At 35.5% G+C, this 27,395-nt stretch overlaps 2 protein-coding genes across 5 annotated transcripts; both read right to left on the bottom strand.

The window, feature by feature from the left end:
• Nucleotides 1-1,696: 1,696 nt before the first annotated feature.
• Nucleotides 1,697-25,874, bottom strand: LOC115878499 (kinesin-related protein 6). Of its 4 annotated transcripts, none has more exons than XM_030895032.1 (10): nt 25,781-25,874; nt 25,557-25,706; nt 16,785-16,882; nt 16,563-16,719; nt 15,262-15,446; nt 15,039-15,212; nt 9,042-9,241; nt 8,671-8,902; nt 3,588-3,812; nt 1,697-2,046 (listed from the first exon to the last, which is right to left on the bottom strand). In XM_030895032.1, exons 3-10 carry the CDS (start codon nt 16,864-16,866, stop codon nt 1,934-1,936), a joined length of 1,368 nt encoding a protein of 455 aa, XP_030750892.1. In that variant the 5' UTR covers nt 16,867-16,882; nt 25,557-25,706; nt 25,781-25,874; the 3' UTR covers nt 1,697-1,933. The 4 variants fall into 4 exon arrangements, with proteins under 4 accessions (XP_030750892.1, XP_030750896.1, XP_030750893.1 ...); XM_030895036.1 differs by having other exon boundaries at nt 8,671-8,896; XM_030895033.1 differs by having other exon boundaries at nt 25,557-25,703; nt 25,781-25,802.
• Nucleotides 25,875-26,400: 526 nt separating this feature from the next.
• LOC115878500 (ubiquinone biosynthesis protein COQ4 homolog, mitochondrial) lies at nt 26,401-27,293 on the bottom strand. The gene has a single exon (XM_030895037.1). The coding sequence runs from the start codon at nt 27,221-27,223 to the stop codon at nt 26,450-26,452; it is 774 nt and encodes a 257-aa protein (XP_030750897.1). The 5' UTR covers nt 27,224-27,293; the 3' UTR covers nt 26,401-26,449.
• Between the last annotated feature and the right edge of the window lie 102 nt (nt 27,294-27,395).

Raw genomic sequence — 27,395 nt, 5'->3', positions numbered from 1 at the left:
TAGCTGTAAAATAACGACATCACACGATAGGTAAATAATGGATTTTGGTACTGCAGAAAAATAATGTCAAAAGGTACTAGTTTAAAAAAATTAAGATTAAAGTTAATTAATCAACATTTAAAGTATAAAATTTGGTAAGTGGTATTATTAATAAAATAATATATCTACTAGTGGGTAAATGAATTTGTGGATATATTACGACTTTTCTTGGAACTTTAGTTTCGGAGATATAAATTTAATTTGACCTTTTTATGAAAATTAATTTTATTTTTCAGAAACTATTAGAGACAGAGTTTACCAAAAATGCTTTTTATAACTACTAGTGGGTAAATGAATTTCTAGATATATTACGAATTTTTTTGGAACTTTAGTTTTGGAGATATAAATTTAATCGGACCTTTTTAAAAAAAATAATTTTATTTTTCAGAAACAATTTGAGTCAGAGTTTACCAAAAATGCTTTTTATATCTACTAGTGGGTAAATGAATTTGTAGATAAATTACGACTTTTCTTGGAACTTTAGTTTCGGAGATATAAATTTAATCGGACCTTTTTAAAAAAATTAATTTTATTTTTCAGAAACTATTTGAGTCAGAGTTTACCAAAAATGCTTTTTATATCTACTAGTGGGTAAATGAATTTGTAGTAATAAGTTTGTTTTATTTATGTTGTTTTATTTATTCCTGTGGAATATTACAAATTTGTATTTGTACGTAAGTTATATTGATAAATATAATAAATGCGGGAAGTTTCTTGAAGCATGAGAGTAAGAAATAGTTCTTTTTTATATTTTTTTGATATGTGGTGTTTTGTTCTTTTTTGTTTTGTATTAACACATACCGTTTTTTTAAATAAAATAACTCGATGAAAAAATGTATTCAGTTTTATACAGCTTTTTTTCACAATATTTTGAAGTAATCATTGGTAATCACGTATCAGTCAAATTTTAAATATATTAATTTCCTTCTATGCGTTCCAGTTGTACCAACTTATTTCTTTGTAAAATAAAATGAACTACTTTGAAATTAAAATGACAGACACATCTATCACTGTCAAGGATTTTGTCGTTGGACAGACTATAGTAAAACTGTAGTAGTTGCTGATTTGCTTGTGATTGGTGTCATTTTATATTTTCATTTCCATGACGATTTCGCTGTTTTACTTATAGTCTAAAAGCTAGCGACGTTCGAGAGAGAATTTTAAAAAAGCTGGTTCTTTAATATATCTTTTGCCACTCTCCTGAATAAAGTGCGGGCCGTCTGACTTCCGATAAACGTTGCGTTCGCTACTGCGCATCGCATCTGTACAGGGTATCCCATTTTCGTATGTTTTATGGGATTTCTCGTTTATGAGTGTGGAGATTACTCTTGCTACTTTTTTATGAAACTAAATATGCTACACATAGATTAGACGGCCCGCACTGTGGTCAGGAGATCATATCAAAAGATATATTAAAGAACCAGCTTTCTTAAACATTTTCCCGACGTTGCTAGCTCGCGTACTATTATATCTTTATTAAGGTTAGATTAAATTTCTCAAAAAAGTGTCAAACGTCCGTTATCCTACAAAAAGTTAAATTTATTTTAACTTTCTATGCTGATGGGCTGGAGTAAAAAATTTATGGATGAAAAGTGGCGCGAAAACGCTATGACCAAGCCGTCGGACCATCGTATCAACAGATAACGAATGCATGAAAATCAAGTTTTAATTGCAGACAACTGTCACTGTCAATGTATACACTTCTTTTCTTTTAAACTTTTTTTTTACTTAAGCTATTGACATAGAAGCTTTCTAAAACGCAAACGGACAGGTCATTTTCTGTAAAAAAAAGAATATTGCACAGAAAAAAAAATGTAATGCACCAACCAACCTGATTTTTTAAATAAAGCATATGCTGGCAAGTTTTCAGTGTTGCCAGTTCATCCCTGTTTTACTAGTTTTCATCGTATCTGTGCTTATCTTCGTTTTTCCATGAGCTGACCTGTATATGCGGAGGAGGGAGGAAACTTCTCAGCGACTGAATCAGCTGAATAGTGTCCATTAGAGCTGCCAAAACAAGACATAAGACAAATAATATTGTGAAAGAGCATGGACAGTTAAAATTAGATTGTTTTATACAAAAAATCAGATAAGATCAAAGCTTCTGAATCACAGTCCGAAAGCAACATATGGGGCTCTCGAGGACTCACCTCGGAATGTCATCATTAAGAAATAATCAAAAATAATTACATACTTGAAATTATATACCGGGTACGTCTCAAAAGTGGCTCACCCCTATAACTTTTTTATTTTTCAGATAAAAAAACGAGATTTGGTATGTTAGTTATATGACATAAATTAGGATTGTTTTCGGTCACTTTCAGTTTCACCGGAAATGACTACAACTTTTGATTTTTAAATGGCACCCCCGGTATTTTTTTACTTTATAGATAATGACACTTTGAATCGAATGACATATCATATGTCAACTTTTGACGTATTCGCTCAAAAACAAATTGTATTTTAAATCTCAATCTAGATTGCCATGGCCATTTGTTAAAAACACAAATTTTTAATCAAGGATCCTTGGAAAAATAGATTTGATCGTCTAATATTTTTAGTGTCTTGTTCTGGCTGGTTAAAAGATGCCCAAATCGTATTTTTAAGCATATCTCAATTTTTTCAAATGGAACGAGGGTGGCTCATTAGCATATTTGGAAAAAGCATTTTTTACGCACAATTTGATACCACACAGTTGGTATTTCAAGTCAAATTGTCGTTATGAACCGCAGGTTACAATTTCAAATAAACCATATGCGAAATATCAAAAATTGACATATGATATGCCATTCTATTCAGAGTGTCATTTTCTATCAAATAAAGTAAAAAAATACCGAAGGTGCCACTTAAAAATCAAAAGTCTAGTCATTTCCGGTAAAACCGAAATATGCAAACCAAACCAAACCAAACCAAACTAGTTTCTCTAAACTTAATATAGGGTATTTTGTTAACACCTTTTCTGAATTTTTCACCCCTTTTCAGCAATTTTTACTTGTTAATTGCATTTGTCAGAATATTTAGAGGCAATAATTAGAAATGTAGGTCATTTAGGAAGTGGTAATGTTGCATCGTTTTTAGTGATGGTAATATCTATATATATGGAGGTTAAGAAATTAGACCTTGGGAAAATTTCCGGTGAACAAAGAGTTTCGAAAAATATACAGGGAAATTTAACAGAAAATGCACGATTTTCATTTTTTGCGAAAAAAACCTCATAGACTTCCTGGAGTCGAAATATACCACCCCTGAAAATATTTGCACTTATTTAAGACTCACCCTGTATAATACATAACCTCGGCTCAACCCAATATAAGCTCGTTCAGCATATTTTCTTTATTACATATTCTTAAAGACCATGTTGAGTTTAATAGTTAAGTAAAATTTCAAGGTCAATAATTGTATATTTACAACAATGTGAGTTGTATATTTAGAACAGTGTGAGTGGTCATAAGTAGATCTGATGTCAACACCAGTAGTATTTTATAAAAGTCTATAGTTAATTTTAATCTAAGTAGTTTTTTGGCAAAAAAAATATCAAGGAATCTTACTTTTTTGAAGCGCCTCCGACTGCTTTCCGTAAGGCTTACACATCGCCGGACGCACGTAAGTCTTCATTCTCTGCATATTCTTCATCACCTCGCTGAAAGCCCTCACGATCTTCTCCTGTCCCCCTTCCGAGATTCGTTTGTCTTCGTTCGATGACGTCAGGCTGTTTGGAGTGGCCCAAGCACCGTTGTGCAGTGCCAGGAGGTCCTTATTAGCCGCTCCTAATCCTTGAGGAAAAAATAATAATTGACCCTAAAATTTATAGTTACACATTTTTTCATAGTAATTCACTGTGCTACTTTTTTATAAAACTAAAAAAATGCTACACACAGATTTGTCTTAGTCCTCTTAGTTGTGAAAAGTCGTGAAATACAAGGCGAATTTTAAAATTTTGCATTTTTCTACATTTTCTGTTATATTTGCCCTGTTATGAACTTTTCAAAATTATATTATACTCTATCCTTATTTTCATAAATAAGCTAAAAATGCATTATTTAACTTTTTAGCGTAGGCGGCCGGGCCGCACAGTGGGGTATTTGACACATATAGTTGATCGAAATTTTTTTATGTAGACCTTATATAAATTATTGCTATTTTCAATTAAAGAGGAAATAATATAAACAAAATAAAGGATAATTCGTCGATTCTAAAAAAAGAAAGAAAAATCACTGTTCCAGTGTTTCCACGGTCAATGCCACTAATACCAGTAGTAATATCGCAACTAATACTACTAATGCTACGACTGATCAGCGAGCAATGCCCATACCACTAAAGTCGCTACTAATGCCAAATTGTGCTATACTGCTAATAGCACTAAAGCGATCGCTTTGTACACAACAATGTCATCGCGGTTTACACCTCGCATTAGTATATCACTGATTGACAAATTAGAGGAAACCAAGAATGTTTTTCTCATTTTATCAGCAAAGTCGCAAAAAGTCGCAGTATTTTATTCTACTGTATGAAAGCCAAATGTTTACTAAGTAAAACGTATATAGACAATATGCTGAATTCTTCGAAATGCGTAACTAAATCTCTAAGTATAATAAAAATGTCACAAATTTAATCAAATTTTCTGAACGCCTAACTTTTAGTTACAAAAAAAATCGTTAGTATAGAGAATATCAAAATAAATAATACGTTTTTGTAGAATACATACCTGCAGCTTGCTGAGCCATTTTCAATCAAAACAATAATATAAAAGTAAAAAGAGCACAAGAACAACAACAATTTATAATTTTAAACATAAAATTTAGCCATTTACCTCTTATCTGTGAGAAGTAACAACTTTGACGTTTCGTTGAAACAAATGAATGCAACTAAACACACCCATGGTAACGCCATTCATGACAGACATGATTTAACTTATCATTTATCTTTTTTTGGGAAATCTTAAACCCATTTCCTTTTTCGAATTTCGATCACCTTTTTCATGCTAACACCCCACCGTGGGCCGGTTCAAATTAAGTAATCAAAATAATCAAATAATTTATTCTACATCAAATATTGGTTATTGACTATTCCACGCTAGTTTCTGTGTAGCGTCCATTTTCAAAGTAATTATTGCTATCTTGTGAGTTTAATTCAAGTTTTATTTACTCCAACCAGTGATAATTGTAAAAAAGTGGCATTAAAAACTTAAAAAGCTGTACTGTGCTGTGAACTGTGAACTGCAAAAACGATTGTGGATCGTGGCATAATGTCGGTTTCCAATGTTTCATAGGTATTTCATACATGCGTATAAAATAAAGTTTCTTGTATGCAACACACTGTATTTTATTTATAAAATTAAACGAAAATAATAATAAATTTGAATAAACAATAGTTGGCGATATAATTCCGGAAAAAGCCGAACCGCTCCGAAATTTTCAAAAGTTTTAGGTCGCGACCGTTGCAAGAATAGCGCCAAATAGGGCTTACATTGTCCTTATGGGCACTTTCCAATCTAAACTTGTTTCATTTATCTATGAATTTAGCCATTTACCTCTTATCTGTGAGAAGTAACAACTTTGACGTTTCGTTAAAACAAATGAATGCAACTAAACACACCCATGGTAACGCCATTCATGACAGACATTATTTAACTTATCATTTAGCTTTTTTTGGGAAATCTTAAACCCATTTCCTTTTTCGAATTTCGATCACCTTTTTCATGCTAATACCCCACCGTGGGCCGGTTCAAATTAAGTAATCAAAATAATCAAATAATTTATTCTACATCAAATATTGGTTATTGACTATTCCACGCTAGTTTCTGTGTGTATAATTATTGCACAAGTGCATCAACAATATCAATAACTCTAATTAATAGGGTGTTAGCTAAAAGCTGCAAAAGTTCATTTTCGGTGCAATTTACTGATTTATGTTAAAAATGCGTTATTTTTTACCTTATTTATGAAAATAAGTGTATAGTGTATTTTAACATTTTTTACAGGGGGTCACGTTTAAAAAGCATACGTTTGAGTCATATTTCAAAAATGACAGCTCTACGGAACTCAGTTTTCACCTTTTTGCAAAATCTTCAAATTCGCAGTGTATTTCAGAAATTTCGTTTCATAAAAAAGTAGCATAGTGATGTGAAAACTGCATCTCTAATCATAAACGATTTATAGGGTTTATAAAACACACGAAAATGGGATACACTGTACAAAAATTTTCCAAAAAATATTTTAGAAAAATTATCAAAAAAGTATTAACAAATATAAAATTCAATTCTGAACAGTTTTTATCTTTCATACTTTTCCCTATATTGTCATTTATCTCTATTTTTTACAGCTTTAAAGGGATTTCCGTAATTTTTTGAGATGACAGTTGTCACAAACATGTATTTTTTTGCTATTGGGTCGCTATTATGTCGCAATTTTTTTAGTTAACGCAGTATATACATAAAACCAATTCTAAAAAAAATATTCTGGCAATTATGATGTCGTTTTTCAGTTATATAAAAATCCGAATTATATACAGGGTGTCCCAGAAATAAGTGCAAATATTTTAACTGGTAGTATAGTTCAACCCCAGAAACACGCCTATGAGGTTTTTTTTGCGAGAAAAAAAATGTTGAAAATTTAAAATTTTTCTTGACATTTTCCGGGAAATTTGAAAAAACTTTTTAGTGCCATTTGTTTATTCACCTGCGATTTCTCTACGGTGTATCTAAACCTTGCAGTGTTGTAACCTCCTATGTTATCCACATTCTACATAGTTCTACATTTATAAATTCATAGACAAATTTCTACTCAAAAATTAGGAATGTTAAATTTAATCTTTTATCAGTGCCTATTAATAATTATATTATAGAAAAAAAACACATTAATTATTTTTAGTACTTACCCTTTCAATGAAAACTTAACACATACCACCGAAAATTAACTAAAACATTACGTTTATGAGGTTTACGAAAATGATTCATCATATTATTGACAACCAGGTCACAAAAAAAGAAATTCCTAAAATGTTTATCGTAATTTAGAATTCAATATTTCGAAAACATCCCAACGAATAATCAATTAATTTCTGTTTTGTTTGTTTTCTTCCATGTTTCTCTGTTTTATTTGAACCACTGATTTACAAAACACCTTGAAAAGCGCACATTACTTTGAATACCGTCTCTTATCGCCACTTCGAACTACTTTCAATCTAAGAAAATACATGTTTCACTCAACAATTTAAATACGTATTTTGTTTTTTCGCTATTTTTTCGATGTATTTCGACAGCCCAACCGTCGCGCGTTGGCCAAGAGTGCCACGTGTGAAGAGGTCCTTTGAGCCGCGCCGTCGTGGCGGGCTTGCGTCAGACGACGATGTTAAGCAACGTTGCCGTAGTTACAACAATTTCAAATTCAAGACATTCGAAGCAATCAAATTCGTATTAAATTTTGAAAATAAAACAGAGAAACATGAAAGGAAACAAACAAAACAAAAATGAATTGATTATTCGTCGGGCTGTTTTCGATATATTGAATTCTGAATTACGATAAACATTTTAGAAATTTCTTTTTTGTGACCTTATCAATAATCAATTCATTTGTGTTTTGTTTGTTTCCTTTCATGTTTTTTTGTTTTATTTTTAAAATTTAATAAGAATTTGATTGCTTCGAGTGTCTTGAATTTGAAATTGTTGAAACTACGGCAACCTCGCATGGCGCAAGCTCGACGGGCCGGCGCGACAAAGGAGCAGTGAGCAGTTACGCCAGTTACCAACCAGTGATGCGTGGCTGTCTTGGCCGACGGTTGGGCTGTCGACGGAATTGTCGAAGTACATCGAAAAAATAGCGAAAAAACAAAATACGTATTTAAAATTGTTGAGTGAATCATGTATTTTCTTAGATTGAAGGTAGTTCGTAAAGTGGCGGTAAGAGACAATAATTCTCAACATTTATTCATTCAGAAAGGTATTCAAAGTAATGTGTAATGTGTGCTTTTTAAGGTGTTTTGTAAATCAGTTGTTCAAATTGTGATGAAGCCTATATGAAAATAATGTGTTAAGTTAAAAATGGGAACTGTTATTTTAGCAGTTTTTATAATAGCATGTACAAGTAAAGCAGCACAATGAAGTGTATTTTAGTTAAGTGTGTATCGAAAAAGAGAACTGTCGCAGTTACATAAATCTGTCATAAGTATCTTTTTTAATGTTGGGTAAGTTTTTTAATTTAACTTTTTCAACTTTTAAACATTTAATTTTTAATTTATTTTATGTAATAATATCACAATCTTAAAAATGTAATGCATCTCTGCAAACTCCTCAGGTGTTGTGATTTTATGACTTACTTTTAAACATATACTTTCTTGTCCATATGACAACACAGTGCGTCGAATTAACTGAAATCCGGGTTTGATCCGGGTAATTGGATGTAGTTGGCGATATCTGCCGGCGGTTCTCAAAATGTTGCGATTATTTTTTTAAAATTTCAAAGTTAAATAACTCGGTTATTTTCAATTTATTTTAAAAATGGTAAAGAGAAAATATGTTCATTTTGACCAGATCTACCACCCCTTAAAATATTTGCACTCATTTCTGGGACACCCTGTATAATTCTACGAAAAATATTATAGGGAATGCAAATATCAAAAATTAAATTAATGTACCTTCCAAATTTTCTAGATTTGCCTTCAGAAAATCGGCCAACTTATGATCCATCAAAGACATGTCAAAATGTTTTTGTTGTTGTTGTTGCTGCTGTTGTTGTTGCTGCTGCTGCTGCTGCTGCTGCTGTTGTTGCTGTTGTTGCTGCTGTTGCTGCTGTTGTTGCTGACTTTGTTCTCGTTCTCTCTCACGCTCCCTTTTAGCTGCTAAGTCCATTTGTTGTTGTAGCTGTAACTAAAAAAAGGTTATAATTACACTTACATTAATACCTTATTAGCTTTTAAAATACTTCAACATTTGATTTCAAAAAAGTGTTTGCTAATATCCATTTTTTTTAAATATTTATAAAAATTGTATAACTGATATTACTCACTTGCTGTTGTCTTTGTTTTTCCAAGTTTGCATTGATTTTGTCCAAATTCTGTTGGGCTATTACTCTGCTCTGTTGCTGCAATAGTGCAGCTGTTATTTCTTGCTGAGTTGGGGCTACAGATTTAGACCGTTCCATTAGAGATGATTGGGATTTTGAATCCAATGCTTGTTGGCTTGTCAAATCCACAGCAGATCCTAAACCTGCAAAAAAATATAGTATAGTATAAGAAATAGTCTAATTAATGCATATTTTCAGCATAAATAAAAGCTGATTCTGTAGAAAACGGTAAAAATGTCTCTAATAAATTCTCTTGCATAATGGTCCTTCTATAGGAATCTTTATGTTTACAAACGGATAACGGATGCATGAAAATCAAGCTTTACTCCCCAGATACATCCCATTACAAATTTCTGGATTCTTTTCTCAACAAGAAATTGCTATTTTAGAAGATGTATCGCTGTTGTGTATCACACCTTCAACCTGCACAAGAAAATCAAGACCATTGCAGGAAGGACTAGCTCACGCAGCAGTAGCTTGGTATTGGACAAACAAGGTGGTCTTATAACTGACAATGAAGGAATACTGAAAAGGTGGAGAGAATACATGAGAGAGCTGTTCGACGTGGAGCAACAGGCGGAAACCATTGTCCATGCTGATTCAGGTCCAGAAATAACACTAGATGAGGTACGGCACTCCATAACACGGCTAAAAAATAACAAAGCAACTGGACCATACAATGTTCAAGCAGAAATACTGAAGCTGTTGGAAGACAACCAACTTAAACTTCTGACAAAGCTACTCAATAGAATATACGAAACGGGAGAATTGCCTAGAGACTGGCTGGTTTCCACGTTTATTCCCCTTCCTAAGAGAGCAAATGCTACTAGGTGCTCTGACTACCGAATTATAAGCGTGATAAGCCATGCATTGAAAATCCTACTTAACATCATCCACTCTCGCATATATAGAAAGCTTGAAGAAAACATGAGCAAAGTTCAGTTCGGATTCAGAAATAGAATGGGAATGTGAGAAGCCCTATTTTCTATACAGGTCCTGATACAGAGGGACAGAGACGTAAACTGCGATGTCTACGCTTGTTTTATCGACTTCGAGAAGGCGTTTAATAGGGTGCAAGACCACAAATTATTTGAAATATTAATGGAATATGGTATCGACGACAAAAACTTTCGCCTTATAACTAATTTGTATCTGCACCAGAGAGCGACCGTGCGTGTAGACAACGAAACCTCCCAAGAATTTACAGTGAGTCGGGGAGTGCCTCAGGGATGCATACGGTCATCAATTCTGTTTAACACGTACTTCAAAATACTGTTTAGACAAGCGCTCAGTGAAACAGAAGAAGGCATAAATACCAATAGAGAAACCATCAATAATTTAAGGTACGCGGACGATACAGTTCTCATAGCAGATAGTGCTAAGGGATTGCAAAAATTAATAGGCCGAGTAGTAGAGGCATGTGATATGTATGGTATGAGGCTTAACTGCAAGAAGACCAAAATTCTAATGGTACGTATACATTGGCGCGCTGCGCCACGAACCACAGTGCTTCGCCTATGGACAATAATCAAAATTCTGCGTGCAAAATAATTTTTTTTTTGCTTCCATATTAGAGATAAATAATCGAAATTCCACAAACAGGATTACTTTTATTGTTAGGATACTCGATATCGTTACAAAACATTATGAAAAATGATAAAAATGTAGAAGAAATAAAATTGTCTTATCAATCGTTTACTGTGATTAGAACGAAATCATACCAACAAATGTCTTTTCAATTAAAAAAAACTAAACCTGTCATGGAAGCTAACCAAGGTATGTATTATTTTTGTACATTATGAAATATACAATTTTATTTTTGGGTACGAAGTTATACGGCAGTAAAAAATGACTGAAAATAATCTGGTCTTTTGTTGTAATTAACTTTGATTAAACTTTTATTGAGTTCTATGCCAAACATCTTGTACTTTCAGTTTTTTTAAATAATGTGGACCTTGGGCTATTGAAATTGTAAAGGTTTTTTGCAACTACTGGCAACTTATGCTAGTATGATTTCTTTTCTGTCTGTATATCTGTGTCACGAGAGCTCCGAAACCGCTGGAGGTATTGTGATGAAATTTTCAGGGAGAATACTGTTGGGGCTTCTAAGAAGCCGAATGAAGTTTAGTTAAAATTCATCAACTTTAAGGATTTTTTTACAGTTAAAATTTCAAAAAGTATGTAACTTCTGAACAAAAAATCGTATCAATATGCGGTTTTTAGATTATAACACGCATTTTTTCCAACCATTTAAGCATGTTATAACAAAAAAAATTAGGAGTTTTTGACAGATTCAAATTATATTGCGCTCTGCTAGCATACTAGGGAGGTGTGATGTCATGGATCCATTTATTTTAGATGCTGACCACACCATAAAAAATATTGACCTATTAGAAGAGTGGATGGCAAGTGGTAAAGGTGACCGAAAAAATAAAATTTCATTGAAAATCCAATCACTGCTGAACGTCGGTCAATATTCTGATGAGGCCTTTGTTAAACTTTGTTATAGTTTACGAATGTGTTCTATAATTAGATTAATAAACATTTTTTACAATAATGTTTTCTGATTTTTTTTGTTAGTGTGTGAGACAGAAAAGTTTTGTTAAAGTTTATTATAGTTTCCGAATGTATTATTCTTGTTTATATTTTTGTAGAGCAAAGAATTTTGTGATTTGTGATTGGTTTTTGAGACAGAAAATAATTTTTCTTACAGTTTATTTAGTTTTCGTTCACAATTGAGTTCATTTGATTTATTATTTACAATCAAGATTTTTTCTTAATTAAACATGTTTTTAAAAACCCGTTTTTATGCTTTATTTCATTTTTGTCCGCAAACCCTATCCTTCAAAGCACTGTGCGAACGCGCCACGCGCGTGCGTCGATTCGCCTGTATTGGTATGTGTTTTCAGGTTGCGCGCGCTCCGCACGCAAACCGCTTGCCGCGAACCATCTCCAGTCGGTTTTTCGACGCTCCGCTTTATTCTATGTTCGTTGTTCAGTTGAGACGGCCGGTGAAGATACCTATCTGAGACTGTGTGTTTTCTTTGAATAAATTCCCTTTTTTGTGTTTTTCTTTGAATATTGTTTCTTAATAGAGTGTTCAAAGAGCCAAACTACTCATCACTAAAATTGCGTAGTTCCTCTCAGACGATAGAGATATGATTAACGACTAGACAAATGTTCCCGGGATTTCTATGGATCGCGGGATGTTCGTTAAAACAATAAAAGCAACGCGCGGACAACGCTGCGCGTTCGCGGCGCAGCGCACCAATGAATACGTAGCATAATAGTTAGTAAAAATGATGAGGCGCAGTACCAGCAGTTTAGGGCGAATAACGAAAGCTTGGAAACAGCAGATACAATCACGTAGTCTGAACAAGGAATGGGATTACTCACGAGAGATCAGATGCCGCATAGAAAAAACCAGAACCGTTTTTAACCGTCTTAGAAAGATCCTATGCAATATGCACCTGAATATTGCTATAAGAACACAGGTTCTAAGGTGCTACGTATTCTCCACGCTGTTATATGGAGTGGAAGCTTGGACCTTGACAGATGCTACATCTAAACGCTTGGAAGCCTTTGAAATGTGGTGCTATCGCCGCATGCTCAGGATTTCATTTACTTACCATGTCACAAACAACACCGTGATCCAGACAATGCAAAAGGCACTAGAAATTGTACATAGGGTGAATTTGAGAAAAATGGCATATGGGCATGTGATGCGTAATGATAAATACCAACTTATCCAACTAATACTGCAGGGCAAAATAGATAGTAGAAGAGGTCAGGGACGCCGACGAACATCATGGCTGAAAAATATTAGACAGTGGACAGGAATGACGACTGTACATTTCGTCGGCTTTATAACGAAAAGGCGTATCTCGATTTTTGGCGATTTTGAGATATCAACATCATGACATGCCCAATGGGTCATATTTTAACATAGCAAATTTGCGCATCTCAATATTATACCTTTTTCATTTTATATTCGTTTAAAATTTGCCCCATCTCAAATACTACAATTCTTCGTTATGACGAAGAGACGTATGTTGAGATAGGGCTCTTTGTTATATCAATTCTTATACCAATTGTTATACTACAAGAAAGATGGAATTTGAGATAGGTCCTTTTGTTTTAAGTTGTGAAAATGCATGCGAGAGAAAATTCTACCTACCCCATTCTACCTAATTATTTTCTGATGGTTGCTTGGGACAAAATAAAACTGTTATCATGGCAGCAGCTCTCTTTTACAGTGTGATTTTGAGTCTGTTTTTGTGCCAAAAACCATTGTTAGAATGAGCTAGACTCTACATATAGCTGTATCGCATGGTACAAAGAAAACAAGGTATGATCGATAGCGGCCCCAATTCAGTGACATCACCTGTGACGTCATACGCTATACAAAAAAATATCCGTATTGTTCAATTGCCACTAATAAAAAAGACCTAAAATATGGAAGAATTAGGATATAACCCCAAAAGTTATGTCAAATCATCGAGCTTGACATTTGAAAAATTATTTTCACATTTATTATGTGTCATCTGTTTGACAATTTGAAATTGACGCGCGGAGCTTGCCGACCAATAGTGCCGTTTATCACCTGTGACGTAGTGACCTACCTGCGCAATACCATACCTTGTATTCTTTGTATCATGGCTGTATCGGGTATGTAAAAGATTGTCCGAGAATAAATGGCCGAAGAAAAATTGATCGAAAGCAAAACAACGAAACGAAAATTGCCCTAATGGAAAAATTCCCGAAATTATAATTTCCCTAAGAACATTTTAGCGAACCAAAAACTTGCCCGAAAAATACAATAATTTTTATCTCATTATTGTTAGAGGCCATTAGCATTGTCATCCCTGTCAATTTTTGGAAAATTTTATTTATTGTGCCTACCATCATCCTGCATAAACACGTAGAATGGAAGTCGAATTTGTTATTATTGAACAGGGAAAACAGAAACTGTTAGTCCACAGTTATTTGTATCAAAAAGGCACGAATGAAGAAACATGTTTTGTTTTTGTTTGGTTTGGTTTTTATTAAATGGACCGTGAGTTTAAATGCCTTGTATTAATGCCCTCAATTAATTGAATAATTACTAAAATATATTAGTTAAAAAAATGTATTTTTGTATAAAAAACAATATTATTAAAATAAGCTAGATAAGTGTATTTTAATTTATTATTGTCTTTGCTTCTGGAATGAAAATTGTCTTTGTTTTCAGTTGATCTAATCCAACGCGAATAAAAGTATTTAAAAATATTTGTTTCTGATTTTTTGGTGATTTTCAGATTTTTTATGTATGTATGTATTGTATTTTCTTGTATGTATTCCATAATGTGAATATTCTTTTTTTTTCCTTATTAAGAACACTTTACCATCATTTTTAAATTTATTTTACATGGGCGTATGTATACTATTCGTTCGGAAATAAATTTATTATTATTATAACAAAAAGGCCTATCTCTATTAAACAACTAAAAAGAAATTATTTATTAGAATTTACGCACAATTTATCTTCAGAACGTTTCCTCAATGTCTCCGTTTAAGTGTTAATAATTAAAAAACACTATTAAAAAATTAAAGACTTTACATTTATTGGCCAAATAAAGTAAGTGATTTTCTTTAAATTGCTCTCCTGAAAAGTAGCAAAAATCGAGATACGCCTTTTCGTCATAAAGCCGACGATTTATTCAGGGCGGCTGTTAATAGGATTATGTGGACCAACATGATTGCCAATATCCATAGAGGATAGGCACTGAAAGAAGAAGAAGATCGCTGTTGTGCCCCCTAACGGCCAAATTTGAATCTTGAACATAATTTATAGCGAGTTTACTTCTCAATATTTTATAGGTAACTTAAGCTCTATATTGGCGGTTTCCGAGTTACAACCGACACATTTACACAAATATGTTTTAGAGTATCATTACTTACGGCCTCTGACATCAGAAGCTGTTGGTCCCCTATCACCCAAATAACCAGGCGCTAGATGCTGCAAAGTCTTTTGCGTTAATTCCATTTGGTTTTTGTAGTACCTGCAAGCGGGGTTTGGACAGTTTTGAACCACTTCGATTATAAACTCCTTCTCCATTCCAAAATTTTCCCGACCTAAATGATAACTATTAATACTAATGATTAGATATTGTCAACGCCGTACCAATGGTGTACGATTCCATGACTGCTCTAACGGTGGCTTCAACTCCCAAATGTAGGCCATGGGGTCCATTCATATGCTTAAGCATCACAGCGTTCGCAAAATGCTCGAACGGCAAGATAATTTTACCGTTTTCGCGTAGAATCAATCGACCTTGTGAATCTAAGGTTACTCGTGATGCCATCATTCTATAAAACATGGTAGATGTAGATTACTACGTAGCAAAATAATATGGTAAAAAATATTTAATTTATTAATTATTTATAGAAAATTTTTAACAGAACGTCAACGGTTTTTGTAGACGTATCTGTTTTTAAAAAAACTAAAGTGTTCTCGAATAGTTGAATTTAAATATTTTAAATAGTTCTTTTCTTTATTCTTTGTATTTTTTGCTTCCGACGACGGAAAGAGATAAACTTTCCAAAACGTTAAGCATTTTTTTGTTCCTTAGGCAAATTTGTATATCTTTAAACCTAACTTCTGACAAGTAGTTTCCGTTTGGGATTAACGCAGAAGTGTTTACATAAAATAACTATTTTATTTTGTAGATTTTCTTGCAGTGGTGAAATACCCATATAGGATTTTTTGGAGACATAAGTATTGTGTAACACTGTTAGTTTCTATGTAATTGTATTGATGACAAAAACATCATGGTAATACCAAATTATTTTTTACATCTATACCAATTCTTTGAACTTACTTATAAAATTACCTAATAATATACCTAATACAATACCTAATACCACGTACAAATCTGCATCAAGCAGATTTCAGTGATTACGCACCCAGTTTATTTTGTAGTTTTTTGATGTGCTTATATGTAGATTCTATTGTATATTATTTCTAGCAAATTAAACTTATATTTATTTATTTATTAATATACATAAACTATATGTTCCTGATGCGATTCGTCAATGCGTCGAATGCTAATGAATGGGTCGATGCGATGGTTTGTACGACAATTCGGCGGAATATCGGTTTTTTGGGCAACTATTAAAAGAAATATCAGTAACACAATGGACGAATTTCTAAACGAACTAACGAGTCGCATAGACAAACCGCATCATATTCACTATGCGTGCATGGAGTAGAGTTCATAACCGGGGAATCCCGGTACCAAAAGTACCGGGAATTCCCGGTTCTTTTGGGACATGAAAGAACGGAATCAAATCGACGCATCAGCACATAGTTAGTATGGAACTTGTGTTCAAAAAATGGAAAAAGTACATTTTTTATTTATTTTTATTTTGATCGTTAAGAAATCATAAAACAATAAAACCAACTTTAATGTGAAAACTACTTACTGTAAATAGGTAGCACTGGGCAACATCGATGATTCCTTTAACTCTGTAAAACATTGTAACAACTCTACAGTAGGATTCCATCCCTTATTTTGTAAATAAAGTTGTAACAACATGTAAATCTTTTCAGTCACGTACCCAGCCCCAGGAAAGCCCATGCCTATTATAGTAAAATGGACAAATTATAAACATAAAAATGTACATGTCAAATATCAAGATGAGTACCTGCTGCTGCTGGTAAGTCACTAACAGAGGCCTGTTGAAGACCCTTAGCTAGTACGTTCTTCATTGTTTCAGCTAAATCCATGCCTGCCTTAATATAACTAAAAAATAAAATATTTAAACTTGCATTTCATCTCCATCAATTTGTCACTTTAGTCATCATATAAAATCAAATCAAATTGTCTAGTGAAAAAAAATGAAGAATAGGGCTCGAACTCACTGACGACCAGGTCGCAACGACCTGGCCGTCGGCTGGCCGGATGTATTGCGTTTATAGCTGCGGTCAGATAAACGACCAGTTTCAACAGAGTTGTCAGATTTAAGGTTTTTTTACGTTTTACCAATTAGAAAATATTGTTTCAGAAAGAATTAAGTTTCAGAAATTTTAAAATATCCGAGTTAACTAAAAAGCGGAGTTGCTATTCATGAGCTTATTAAATGTTCTAATATTAAATAATGCATTTAAAATATTCTGGGATTTTTCGTTAATAAATACTGGTGTGGTAAATGGAGTAAGTAAAATCTCCAACCCCGACTACACGATAACGTCGTTAGTTCCATGTTTTTCAAATCCGCGATGCCTGCTATTCCATCAGTCGTTTCATAACAGAATATTCTACATCCTACGTCTATATAATTTAATATGTGTAGAGTGGGACATGTAACTCGTGAGATTTTCAGCATTATATCAATAAAGGACAAAGACAGTATTGTTCATAAAGATGCGTCCAGACTTCAGCATTTTAGCCCGAACGAACCAAGCGCGCACGAACAAGCAGAACAAATAGGCCGAACAAAAAGCATTGTGTACGCGCGACCGACAAAAAGGGAGATATTCTGTTTCTTTTTTCTACTGATATGGACTTCTACTGATGGCTCTTATCGACTTTACAAGTAAACATATTACGGACATCGTAAAAAAAGGTCATCAGACACTGGCTCTAAATATAAGCAGGTAGAAAGTTTAGCTTCTAGTTATTTCAATGTTTACAATATAAATTCCTCTTTTTTATTGTTACTGAGAATCTACCACAGTAAATACTTCTATTTTTATGAATGTCTAAGTTTTACTCTTAATTTTTTTTTAAAATAATGTACCTAGTAGAAATATGTCTAATGGACCCTGTTTGAAAAACGTTAAATTAAATATAATATTTAAAATACAGTTGTCCTCTTTGTAGGTACATGACTACAATACAACTAAAGAAACTAATTTAATAAAAAAAAAGAAGTGGTTGTAGAAAAACTTTAAATATGATTTTTTTTATTTTTTAACATCGAAACTCAAAGGTATAATAACAGGTATCATACCAACCATAAATAGAGTATGTCATATAAAAATGTTTTGAATTTTTAATAGAATCGACCCTTGATAAAAAAAGGGACTAGATTTAAGTTTCCCTTTGATCCAGTCTGTATACTATCTTTGGATTTTCTGCACGTGTGCAAAAACTGCACTAAAACACTATATCTTATAGAAAATAAAATATTGTGCGTTGAATTTGAGGGATTTCATCTGAAAAATTATTAGTTTGGAAGAAAACCGGCAACAAGCAGCAGAAAATAATATTATAACATTTTAGTGCAGTCAAATACGTTTAAAATAAAGTATACGGAGGGTACCGCTTAAATTCCTGTCCCGATATTGAAGGATGGCTAGAGAATTTCAATGCATTTCCTACATATGTCTATCCTTGTGTTGTAGGAGGTTTGACTAAACAAGGATGAACCTATGTCTTGAAACCATTCGACTCGATTTTCTGTCCTCCTTCAATACTGGGACGTAAATCCTCTCATTGCTCTTATGGAGAGGCCGTCGTATATTTTTTTTTATTTACTTCCCCTAGGAGATGCAAGACCTTGTCGTTGGTGGGGAAGCTCCTTGTCAGGTGCTGGCAGAATCTCCTCTAGCACTTTGGCTCGGTCCAAGAAGCATCTCACTCATTGTCTTGTCTCTGGCTGTAGTGGCCAGGGAATTGCACCAAGACATTTAAACCAGGCACCTTCTACTGTCTGTCGTCAAGTCTCGCGGGTAGAGGGTGTGGGGGGGTCTTGGCTTAACCGCCTGGACCAAGAGGAAACAACCTCACCAAAAACCTAAATCCTACGATGGCGGGGCCAGGTCAAAGGGATGCGTGGCTAGATAGAGGACTAGCCATTACTGGTCTCAACCTTGGGGCATCATTGTATTTACCCCTTACTTCTACATGCGGGGCTCTGTAGAAGTGGACTGACTATCCCTAGCGACTCGTGGGAACACTATGAGATCCAGTAATAACACTAATAAAAACACCACCGGAGAAGCTGTGGGGAAACCCCCTGGCGACACTGGGAACAGGAACAATGAAAGTTCCAAGGGGTCAAACCCCCCAAAGAAAACTACAGGAGAGGTAGCTGACACTTGCGCGGGACCGTCCTGCGCTAGTGGCACTCAAGCTACCACCTCCTTTAGCAAGGGTCGGGAGCTTACCTCTAAACCCAACAGGCGACACAGACTACCGTTTCGTCTACCTGGCCTGGGTCAACCTACCTGGCGGGTTGGACGATCCGCTGAGAGTGGGTCTTAGCGGAGCAGAAGCACGGAGATACCTCCGACTGCTCGACGCAGGACTTGCTCCAGAGGAAGCAAAAGAGAAAGTACTCCTCCATAGAGGGGAAGGTAAAGGAACCAAGAAACAGGCCGGCGCATCTCCACCAAAGGGCAAAAGAGAGAGCGAAAACCTTTCACCTCTGCTCCGGCAAGAAGAGAAAAAAGCCAGGATGGAAAGACGTCCAACACCGAGAGGCAAGCAGGGACATATCACCAGCTTTGCCTCTATTGCTGGAAAAGTGAAAATGGCAGTGCTACCAGGATTACCCAGAGGTTGTACTGACCACCGACCAGCAAACGGCTCTAGAAGAGGCGATACTGGACGAAGTAGTGGCGATTGGAGAGCAACACAACGACGGACAAAATGTGGGTCAAATGCGATTTGCGGGGATTCACTTTCGGGTGGGCATGCTCCTCATAGACTGTGTATCTACAGAATCGGCGGATTGGTTGATAGAAACGGCACCTAAACTTAAGAATTGGCAGGGGCCAGGACTGGTTGCTCTGAAGGGAGAAAACATCCCTAAGGAGGCGACCATCACGGTCTTTTTGCCGAGGAGCAAAGGGAAAGACACCACCTACCTGCTGAACCTTATCCAGGGTCAGAACTCCGATGTAAGGACATCGTGTCGGCGAATCATCAACTCGAGGGAGGAGGGCCACGGCCAAGTCCTCACAATAGGAATTGACCTCAAATCCAAGGAGGCAATAGAGAAAGAGGGATACACTCTTTACTATAGATTCGGGACAACACCGGTATCAGGTCTAAGAAGAGACCAAGCTAAACAGGTAGAGAAATGGAGACAGATCCTCCAGCCTCTACCTCACAGGTACCTCAGCCGAAGACTAGCTCCTCGACTGTGAAGGGCACGGAGGGCCAAACCCCAACCGTGGAAGGGTGTATATCCTCGGAGAAGGTTGATGGCCACTTCTCGGGAGGAGGAACTTCCGTTGTCAGAGGAAGATGAGGAATACCCTATCCCCTCTACAACGGGAGAATCCTCACACACCCCAGTAACCTAAACCAGGTCCAAAGTCCTACTCCAGCCCCTCTTCCCACCCCGAACTAATCCTTTCTTCCTTCCCCCCCCATGCATGGGATATCCCAAATAAACCTGCACCTGCAAAAGGGTCTTCCGCTACAATAGCAAGACTCTTTGAGAAAAATCATTACGCAATGGTACTAGCCCAGGAACCCTGGGTGTATCAGGGACAAATTAGAGGTTTGTCTGGAAAAAATTCAAAGGTAATATATGATAACAGGCAGGAATTTAGAGCCTGTAGTCTTACTTAAGAAAGGACATTAACTACACATGTGTTTCAGAATTTACAACCCGAGATCTTGTTCCTATCATGGTTCAGCTTAATATCGAGGATTGCACTAAAAACATCGTGATTGCCTCTGCTTACTTTCCGGGTGACGGGGAGACACCGCCTCCGGAGGTACGGGAGCTCGTGCGATTCTGCAGCCAACGGCGACTACCTCTGCTATTGGGATGCGACTCCAATACACACAATGAGGTATGGGGAAGCACTAACACTAGAGGTGAGTATTTACTTGAATTCCTCTTAGCATACAATCTTGAAGTTCTCAATGTAGGGAACAGCCCCACGTTCGTGACAAAAACGCGGGCAGAAGTATTAGACTTAACAATCGGGAGTGCTAGTGTAATCAGTTAAGTGAAACACTGGAGGGTCTCAAAGGAACCCTCCCTATCAGATCACAGAATCATCGAGTTCAAATTAGGAGGAATCACACTCCAAACAGAAACCCGAAGGAATCCAAGAAAAACAGACTGGGACATATATAACACCAATCTCGTGGACAACCTAAACCGTATAGATGCAAGTAGGGCCAGAAACCATCTGCATCTAGAATGGTACGCAAGGGAAGTCAGCGGTGCAATATTGGATGCATATGAATCTAGTTGCCCCGCAAGTAAAGGCATACAGAAAAGTAACAACAAGCCCTGGTGGAACAAAAAGTTGGCCAAACTTAGATCGGAGGTCCGACGACTTTTTAATAGAGCTAAATCCAGTGGCGAATGGCAGCTCTACAGCGAGAAATTAACTGAGTATAAGAAGGAGATAAGAAGGGCAAAGCAGTCTGACTTTAGATCCTTTTGCGAAAACATCACTTCTACTCCTGATGCAGCTAGATTACACAAAGCTATGGCCAAGAGTGGATCTATCCCCAACATGGCACTTAAGAAATCTGACGGAAACTACACGGAGGGAGAGGAAGAGAGAGCAAATCTCCTACTTTATACACACTTTCCAGGTAGCATACCTATTGATACTCATGTAGCTCCCACTGAACCCCACAATCCTTGCAGGGAAGATTGGGAAGTGGCCAAGCTAGTAATAACAGAACAAAAACTGAAATGGGCGATCGACACCTTTCAGCCCTATAAAGCAGCAGGAGTGGATGGGATCTTTCCTGCCCTTCTAAAGGAGGGTCAGCAAATAGCTACTCACCATCTACTAAGCATTACAAGAAGCAGTCTAGCGATGGGATATATACCAACCACATGGAGAAGAGCAAAAGTAATCTTCATACCCAAAATAGGCAAAACTGACTGGACAAATCCCAAGTCATTTAGGCCTATTTGTCTCACATCGTTCATACTAAAAACGCTGGAGAAAGTAGTTGACAACCATATTGGAGAAAATCATCTAAAGGTTAAACCACTGCATGATAGTCAGCATGCATATAGAACGGGCAGATCCACAGAAACTGCTCTGTACCAATTAACGGAGCTAATACAGACAAGTCTGGATAGCAAAGAAACAGCAATTTGTGCCTTCTTGGATATTGCGGGGGCGTTTGACAATATACCACATAAGGTGGTCAGGCGATCTCTAGAAACAAGAGGGGTGAACAGAACTATTATTCGCTGGTTTTGGGAAATGCTGTAACACGAACAGCAGAGGCTCAGATGGGCACCAAAACTGTAGCTGTTAAAACAACGCAAGGAACTCCACAAGGTGGAGTAACCTCCCCTTTGCTGTGGAGCTTGGTAGTGGATGAACTACTAGACGAATTAACTCTAGCGGGAATACACTGCATTGGGTATGCAGATGACATAGTCATCATCGCTCGGGGGAAAAGGCACCCTGTGTAATATTATCCAAAGACGACTCCGTATCACTGAGAGATGGTGTAGGACTGTCGTGCTGAGTATCAACTCAGACAAAACCGCGATAGTGCCATTCACCAGAAAGCGAAGTCTGAAAAACTTGAAAAGAATTCAACTAGATGGAAAGGTAATACTGCCAACACAGGAAGTTAAATATCTGGGAATAACCCTGGACAGTAAACTCCTGTGGAACAGGCATATTAAGAACACTACCAGCAAAGCCATAAAGGCTCTCATGATATGCAGAAGACTGGCCGGAAATAGATGGGGCTGCTCCCCTAACACTTTGCGCTGGATGTATACCATGATAGTAAGACCCATGATTACTTATGGAGCAGTTGCCTGGTTCACAAAACTAGAGCAACGGACGGCAAGGCTAAACTTGTGCAAAGTCCAGAGACTAGCATGCGTTTGTATCACAGGAGCCATGAAAACCTGTCCAACAGCAGCAATGGAGGTCATTCTAGATCTAACACCACTGCACATTGTCATTGGTAGAGATGCCCATGCGACAATGATTAGAATGGTCACTAACGGAATTAGAACTGGGAGAATTGTCAGATCAGGGGCTTGGAACACCCTCAAAAAGGAAATACCACTCCTGAAACTCCAGTGGACGATATGCCAAGAACGTACAACTTTGACAAACATGTCAATGTAGTATTGAGCAATAAGAAGGATTGGAAGAGCGAAACGCTTGCCCAGCAGTTAAAAGACCATACCATAACTTGGTATTCTGATGCTTCCAAAACCAATACGGGAACAGGGATCGGAGTGTTTGGGCCGAGAGCTAATTACTCCGAACCAATGGGCACTTACCCTAGTATCCAACAGGCAGAAATCTACGCTATCGAGAGATGCGTACAACTTATCTTAGATAGGAACTATCGGAAACAAGAAATAGCCATCTTGTCTGATAGTCAAGCAGCGTTAAAGGCGATCAACTCAGTATAAATCAATTCGAAATTGGTCAAAGAATGCATAGAGAAGCTGAATAAATTAGGCAAAGAAAACAAAGTCCTCCTACACTGGGTGCCTGCTCACCAAGGGATAGTAGGCAATGAAAAAGCAAATAATCTAGCTAGGAAAGGAGCGAACACTCCACTAACTGGACCAGAACCGTTCTGCTTTCCAAGTGGTAACCAACTCAAGGCGGAACTCAAGAACTTGGAAGATTCCATCCGCAACCTGGAATGGAAATCTTGCAATGGTCTAAGACACTCGAAGAAGTTTCTGAGGGCTTATGATCAAGAAAAATCACAGATCTTCCTGGGTCTGAGTAAGAACAATCTTCGGATTGTCACGGGGTTTTTAACAGGACACTGTCTCCTCAATGAACACCTCAGTAGATTGAAACTAAGAAGAAACGGCGAATGCAGATTCTGTGGGGAAGATGGGGAAACACCAGTACACCTCATCACTGAGTGCGCCGAGACGACAACCATTCGTGCCATGAATTTTGGTACGACTGATATTGGACATGGAGAACTACCCTCTATAAAACCGTCCCAGATACTGGCTTTTGTCAAAGCCCTGGGACTGTATGATGAGTTATGATTCAAGAAAGGGGGACACAATGGATCTGTAAGGTCGAAGTGATTAACCCCCCTCCCACTCATTCTAAATTCTAAAAAAAAAAATATTTTATTTAAACGTATTTGAGTGCAGTCTACTGGTCGCAACAACCAACGGACGGCCAGGACGTTAGTGTGCGCTGTATCATTTGATTTAATGGTCTTAGAGGTAGCAGCGGCCTGGCCGGTGCGACCTGGTCGTCAGTGTGTTCGAGTCCTAAGAACAACCATACTAGTATCTCAAATCATTTAAGAAATAATAATATTGCAAATTTAAGAATTAAACACTAAGAACTTGTTTAACCTGATTTGGTTTGGTTTGCAGCTGATTTGCAAGTATATGATATCCTATAGGCTTGGGGGGATTTTAGCAGCGAAAAATAAATTGTTGGATTTTCATATAGACTGCTTTATACTGTTCCCCTTATTTTTTTATATAAAATCCCATAAATATAAGAAAGAAGTTTCCATCAAGGAAGAGCAGACCTCAACATTTCTTTTTGCCTTTTGTAATATTGTTGTTGAAGAGCAGACCTCAAAATTTTTTTTTGCCTTTTGTAATATTGTTTGTCTTTTTTTGTAATATAATATTTTGTAGAAGTTTAATTTTGAAAATTGGCATTTAATTATTACTACAATTAGCCTACTGGTCTGGTTGTCCTAAATCTTCGACGATCTGTATTTTAATAGTAAGACAAAGATAAAGATAGGTAAGTCACTTTATAACCAATTGATAGAGAGAGCTACAAAGAAATACAGGTTTGCTGGTTCCTACATGTGATAAGCTCTAATATTAAAAATTAAGAGATAGAAATATAGATAAATTGAATTTAAGCGGATAAACCAATAGAATGTACAACATTATGTGATGTATTTGTACTACAACAAAATGATTAATTAATTGTAGATATATTATTGGTCTAAAACTCAATCTTATTAGGACTCAATGCATTAATATGCATAGCCCTCGGCATAGCCTTTTTGATTTATTTTTAATACCTTAACGGGAAAGCTGGCAATACTTATAATAGAAATGTAGGTATATTTTTGTCTCTTTTTAGCATGTTTCAATTTCAATTATCTCTCCATTGTTATAAGTTAAAATCTAAACCAGTGATTTTAGTATAAATAAATCTGTATTTGATAGATAAAATATAATGTGATCAAAACAAAAAAAAAATTGGTGTTAGAGCTGCCTTAAAAATGACGATAAATAAAAGTTTATAGATAAAAAAAATACCCTGCTACACTTAAGTTATGTTAATGAGTTAGTACCATAGTCCTAAACACTACTATTTATATAATAAACTATATAGTTATAAAAATATAGATTTACTTATCCTACATAAATTTAGCAAAAATTTAAAAATATCTTACATCTTAAATAAACAATGCTAACCTTTCAACAACCTTCGGTAATTAAAAAAATAGTTTTTATGCAGAGTAAATTCAGTTTTATAAAAATACTCACACTATTTCCTGTTTTAAACAATAAATTTGTATCCGGTAGCATAATTAAAGGAAAGTGTAGGCATCACCAAAACCAAATTATTATTTCAGCTGCCTATGAATTCATAGCCAAAGTCCCTCTACTTTATGTTTCAGAATTCCATGCGATCTACTAATATAACATAGAAGTGTAAATTTTAAAAAATATAAACTAAATAAAAGCATAATAATTAATAAAATACTTACATTATTCGACACAAGCACAAACACAAAAATCAGACAAAAATGCACAAAAACAAAAAGTCAATAATATGACAGAAAAGAACGTATTGGTGGGTGCCTAAAAACATTTTTTGTATATTTAAAATGTGTATTACTGGTTGTCTAGTTCAAAAAAAAATTAAAAAGTAAATAAAAATTATAGAGATGATTTCTGATTTCCTTTTTCCTTCTCCCAATAAACTTTAGGTATTTTATTGATATTCCTGGGTTCCCGTAATATTTTCTTTTTACAGATTTAATTATTAAACCAACAAAAATCACTTGACGTTAAAAAATGTATTTCTCTTCATCAGGAAAAGATACCATCCTAATCATAATCGAAATAATTAAAATAAAACGATTTTTTTAGTTATTATAACACTATTTAAGTCACAATGTTGCTAATGCTAATTTAGTGTCTATTTAATACTCAATGCAATTATACTGCCATATACAATCATTAGTATAATAAAATTATTTTTTCATAAATCAAAGAATGTTTTATTATAACTTATAGAAATTGCATGAAATTTTCACTTTTTTATAATTGGGCTTTAAACACAGTTTCCTATTCAGGACATTCATTTAGTAATGCATTTTTGTTCTTAAAAATATTTAATAAAAGTTATATACAATACAATTACTGCAAAGATTTCATTTGATTGTATCTAATTGTAAAGGTACTAAATTTATTTCCCGATAGAAGTCTTGCACCTTTTGTTCCCACCTCTTTTCAAAATAGATATTTAACAAAAATTTTGCATCAGTTCCAGTTCTAATTGCCCACGGCAAGTAATAATTTAAATAGAGATGTCTATGTTTTGTTTTTAATCTTAAAGGTCCAAATATTGCACCGCCAATGCACATAGGAAGTTTAAACTGAATGGCCTCTACCCATTTAACTGTTACTTCACCTAACATGTTGGTGGGCATTTGGAGTACAGTATGGATCAAATCATGTACTTCTCTATACCTCTGTATGACATAAGCCAATTCTATATCGTCAACAAATTGCACAGCCATTCTACTATCTGGAGTAACTTTATTTGTTTGTATAAATTTGAAATACATATATCCCAAAGTATCATTAGGAAGACTTTTTAAATAATCAAAATCAACTGATTTTGTGTTTATCCTAGGTTGTTCGCGAAGTATATCTGACCCCTCAACTGATGCTTCCATACAACGTTTCATATACTTTAGTGCTTGTTCACCAGTAGTTTCGCCAAGACAAGCTATCATATCACCCCTGTGAGGATTTAAAAGCGATATTGCAGCTGAGCCCAAAGTTAATACAGATCTTTGAAAATCATTTGTTGGACAATGTGATTTTTCAAAATCAGATTCAAAACTGTGAACACCTGAAACTTGCCTTACAAAACAACTAACAATTTGATATCCTTTTCTAAATTTAGATTTTATAATCATTTTCTTGTTATTCAAATGTGGATTGTAGATGGATAACCATGGATAACCTAAATATGACCTAAATTTAGTTAGAACAATGCCTTCTATTAAAAGATCAGCCTACGGGCGGACTTTTGTTTACTTCATCAGCTGTACATACTTAGATATTGGGTTAGATTCCGTTTCATATTTT

This window comes from Sitophilus oryzae, unplaced genomic scaffold (assembly GCF_002938485.1).
Source record: "Sitophilus oryzae breed Bouriz unplaced genomic scaffold, Soryzae_2.0 scaffold_1515_pilon_pilon, whole genome shotgun sequence".
NCBI classification, from domain to species: Eukaryota; Metazoa; Arthropoda; class Insecta; order Coleoptera; family Curculionidae; genus Sitophilus; species Sitophilus oryzae.
This window is presented reverse-complemented; position numbering and strand designations above follow the sequence as displayed.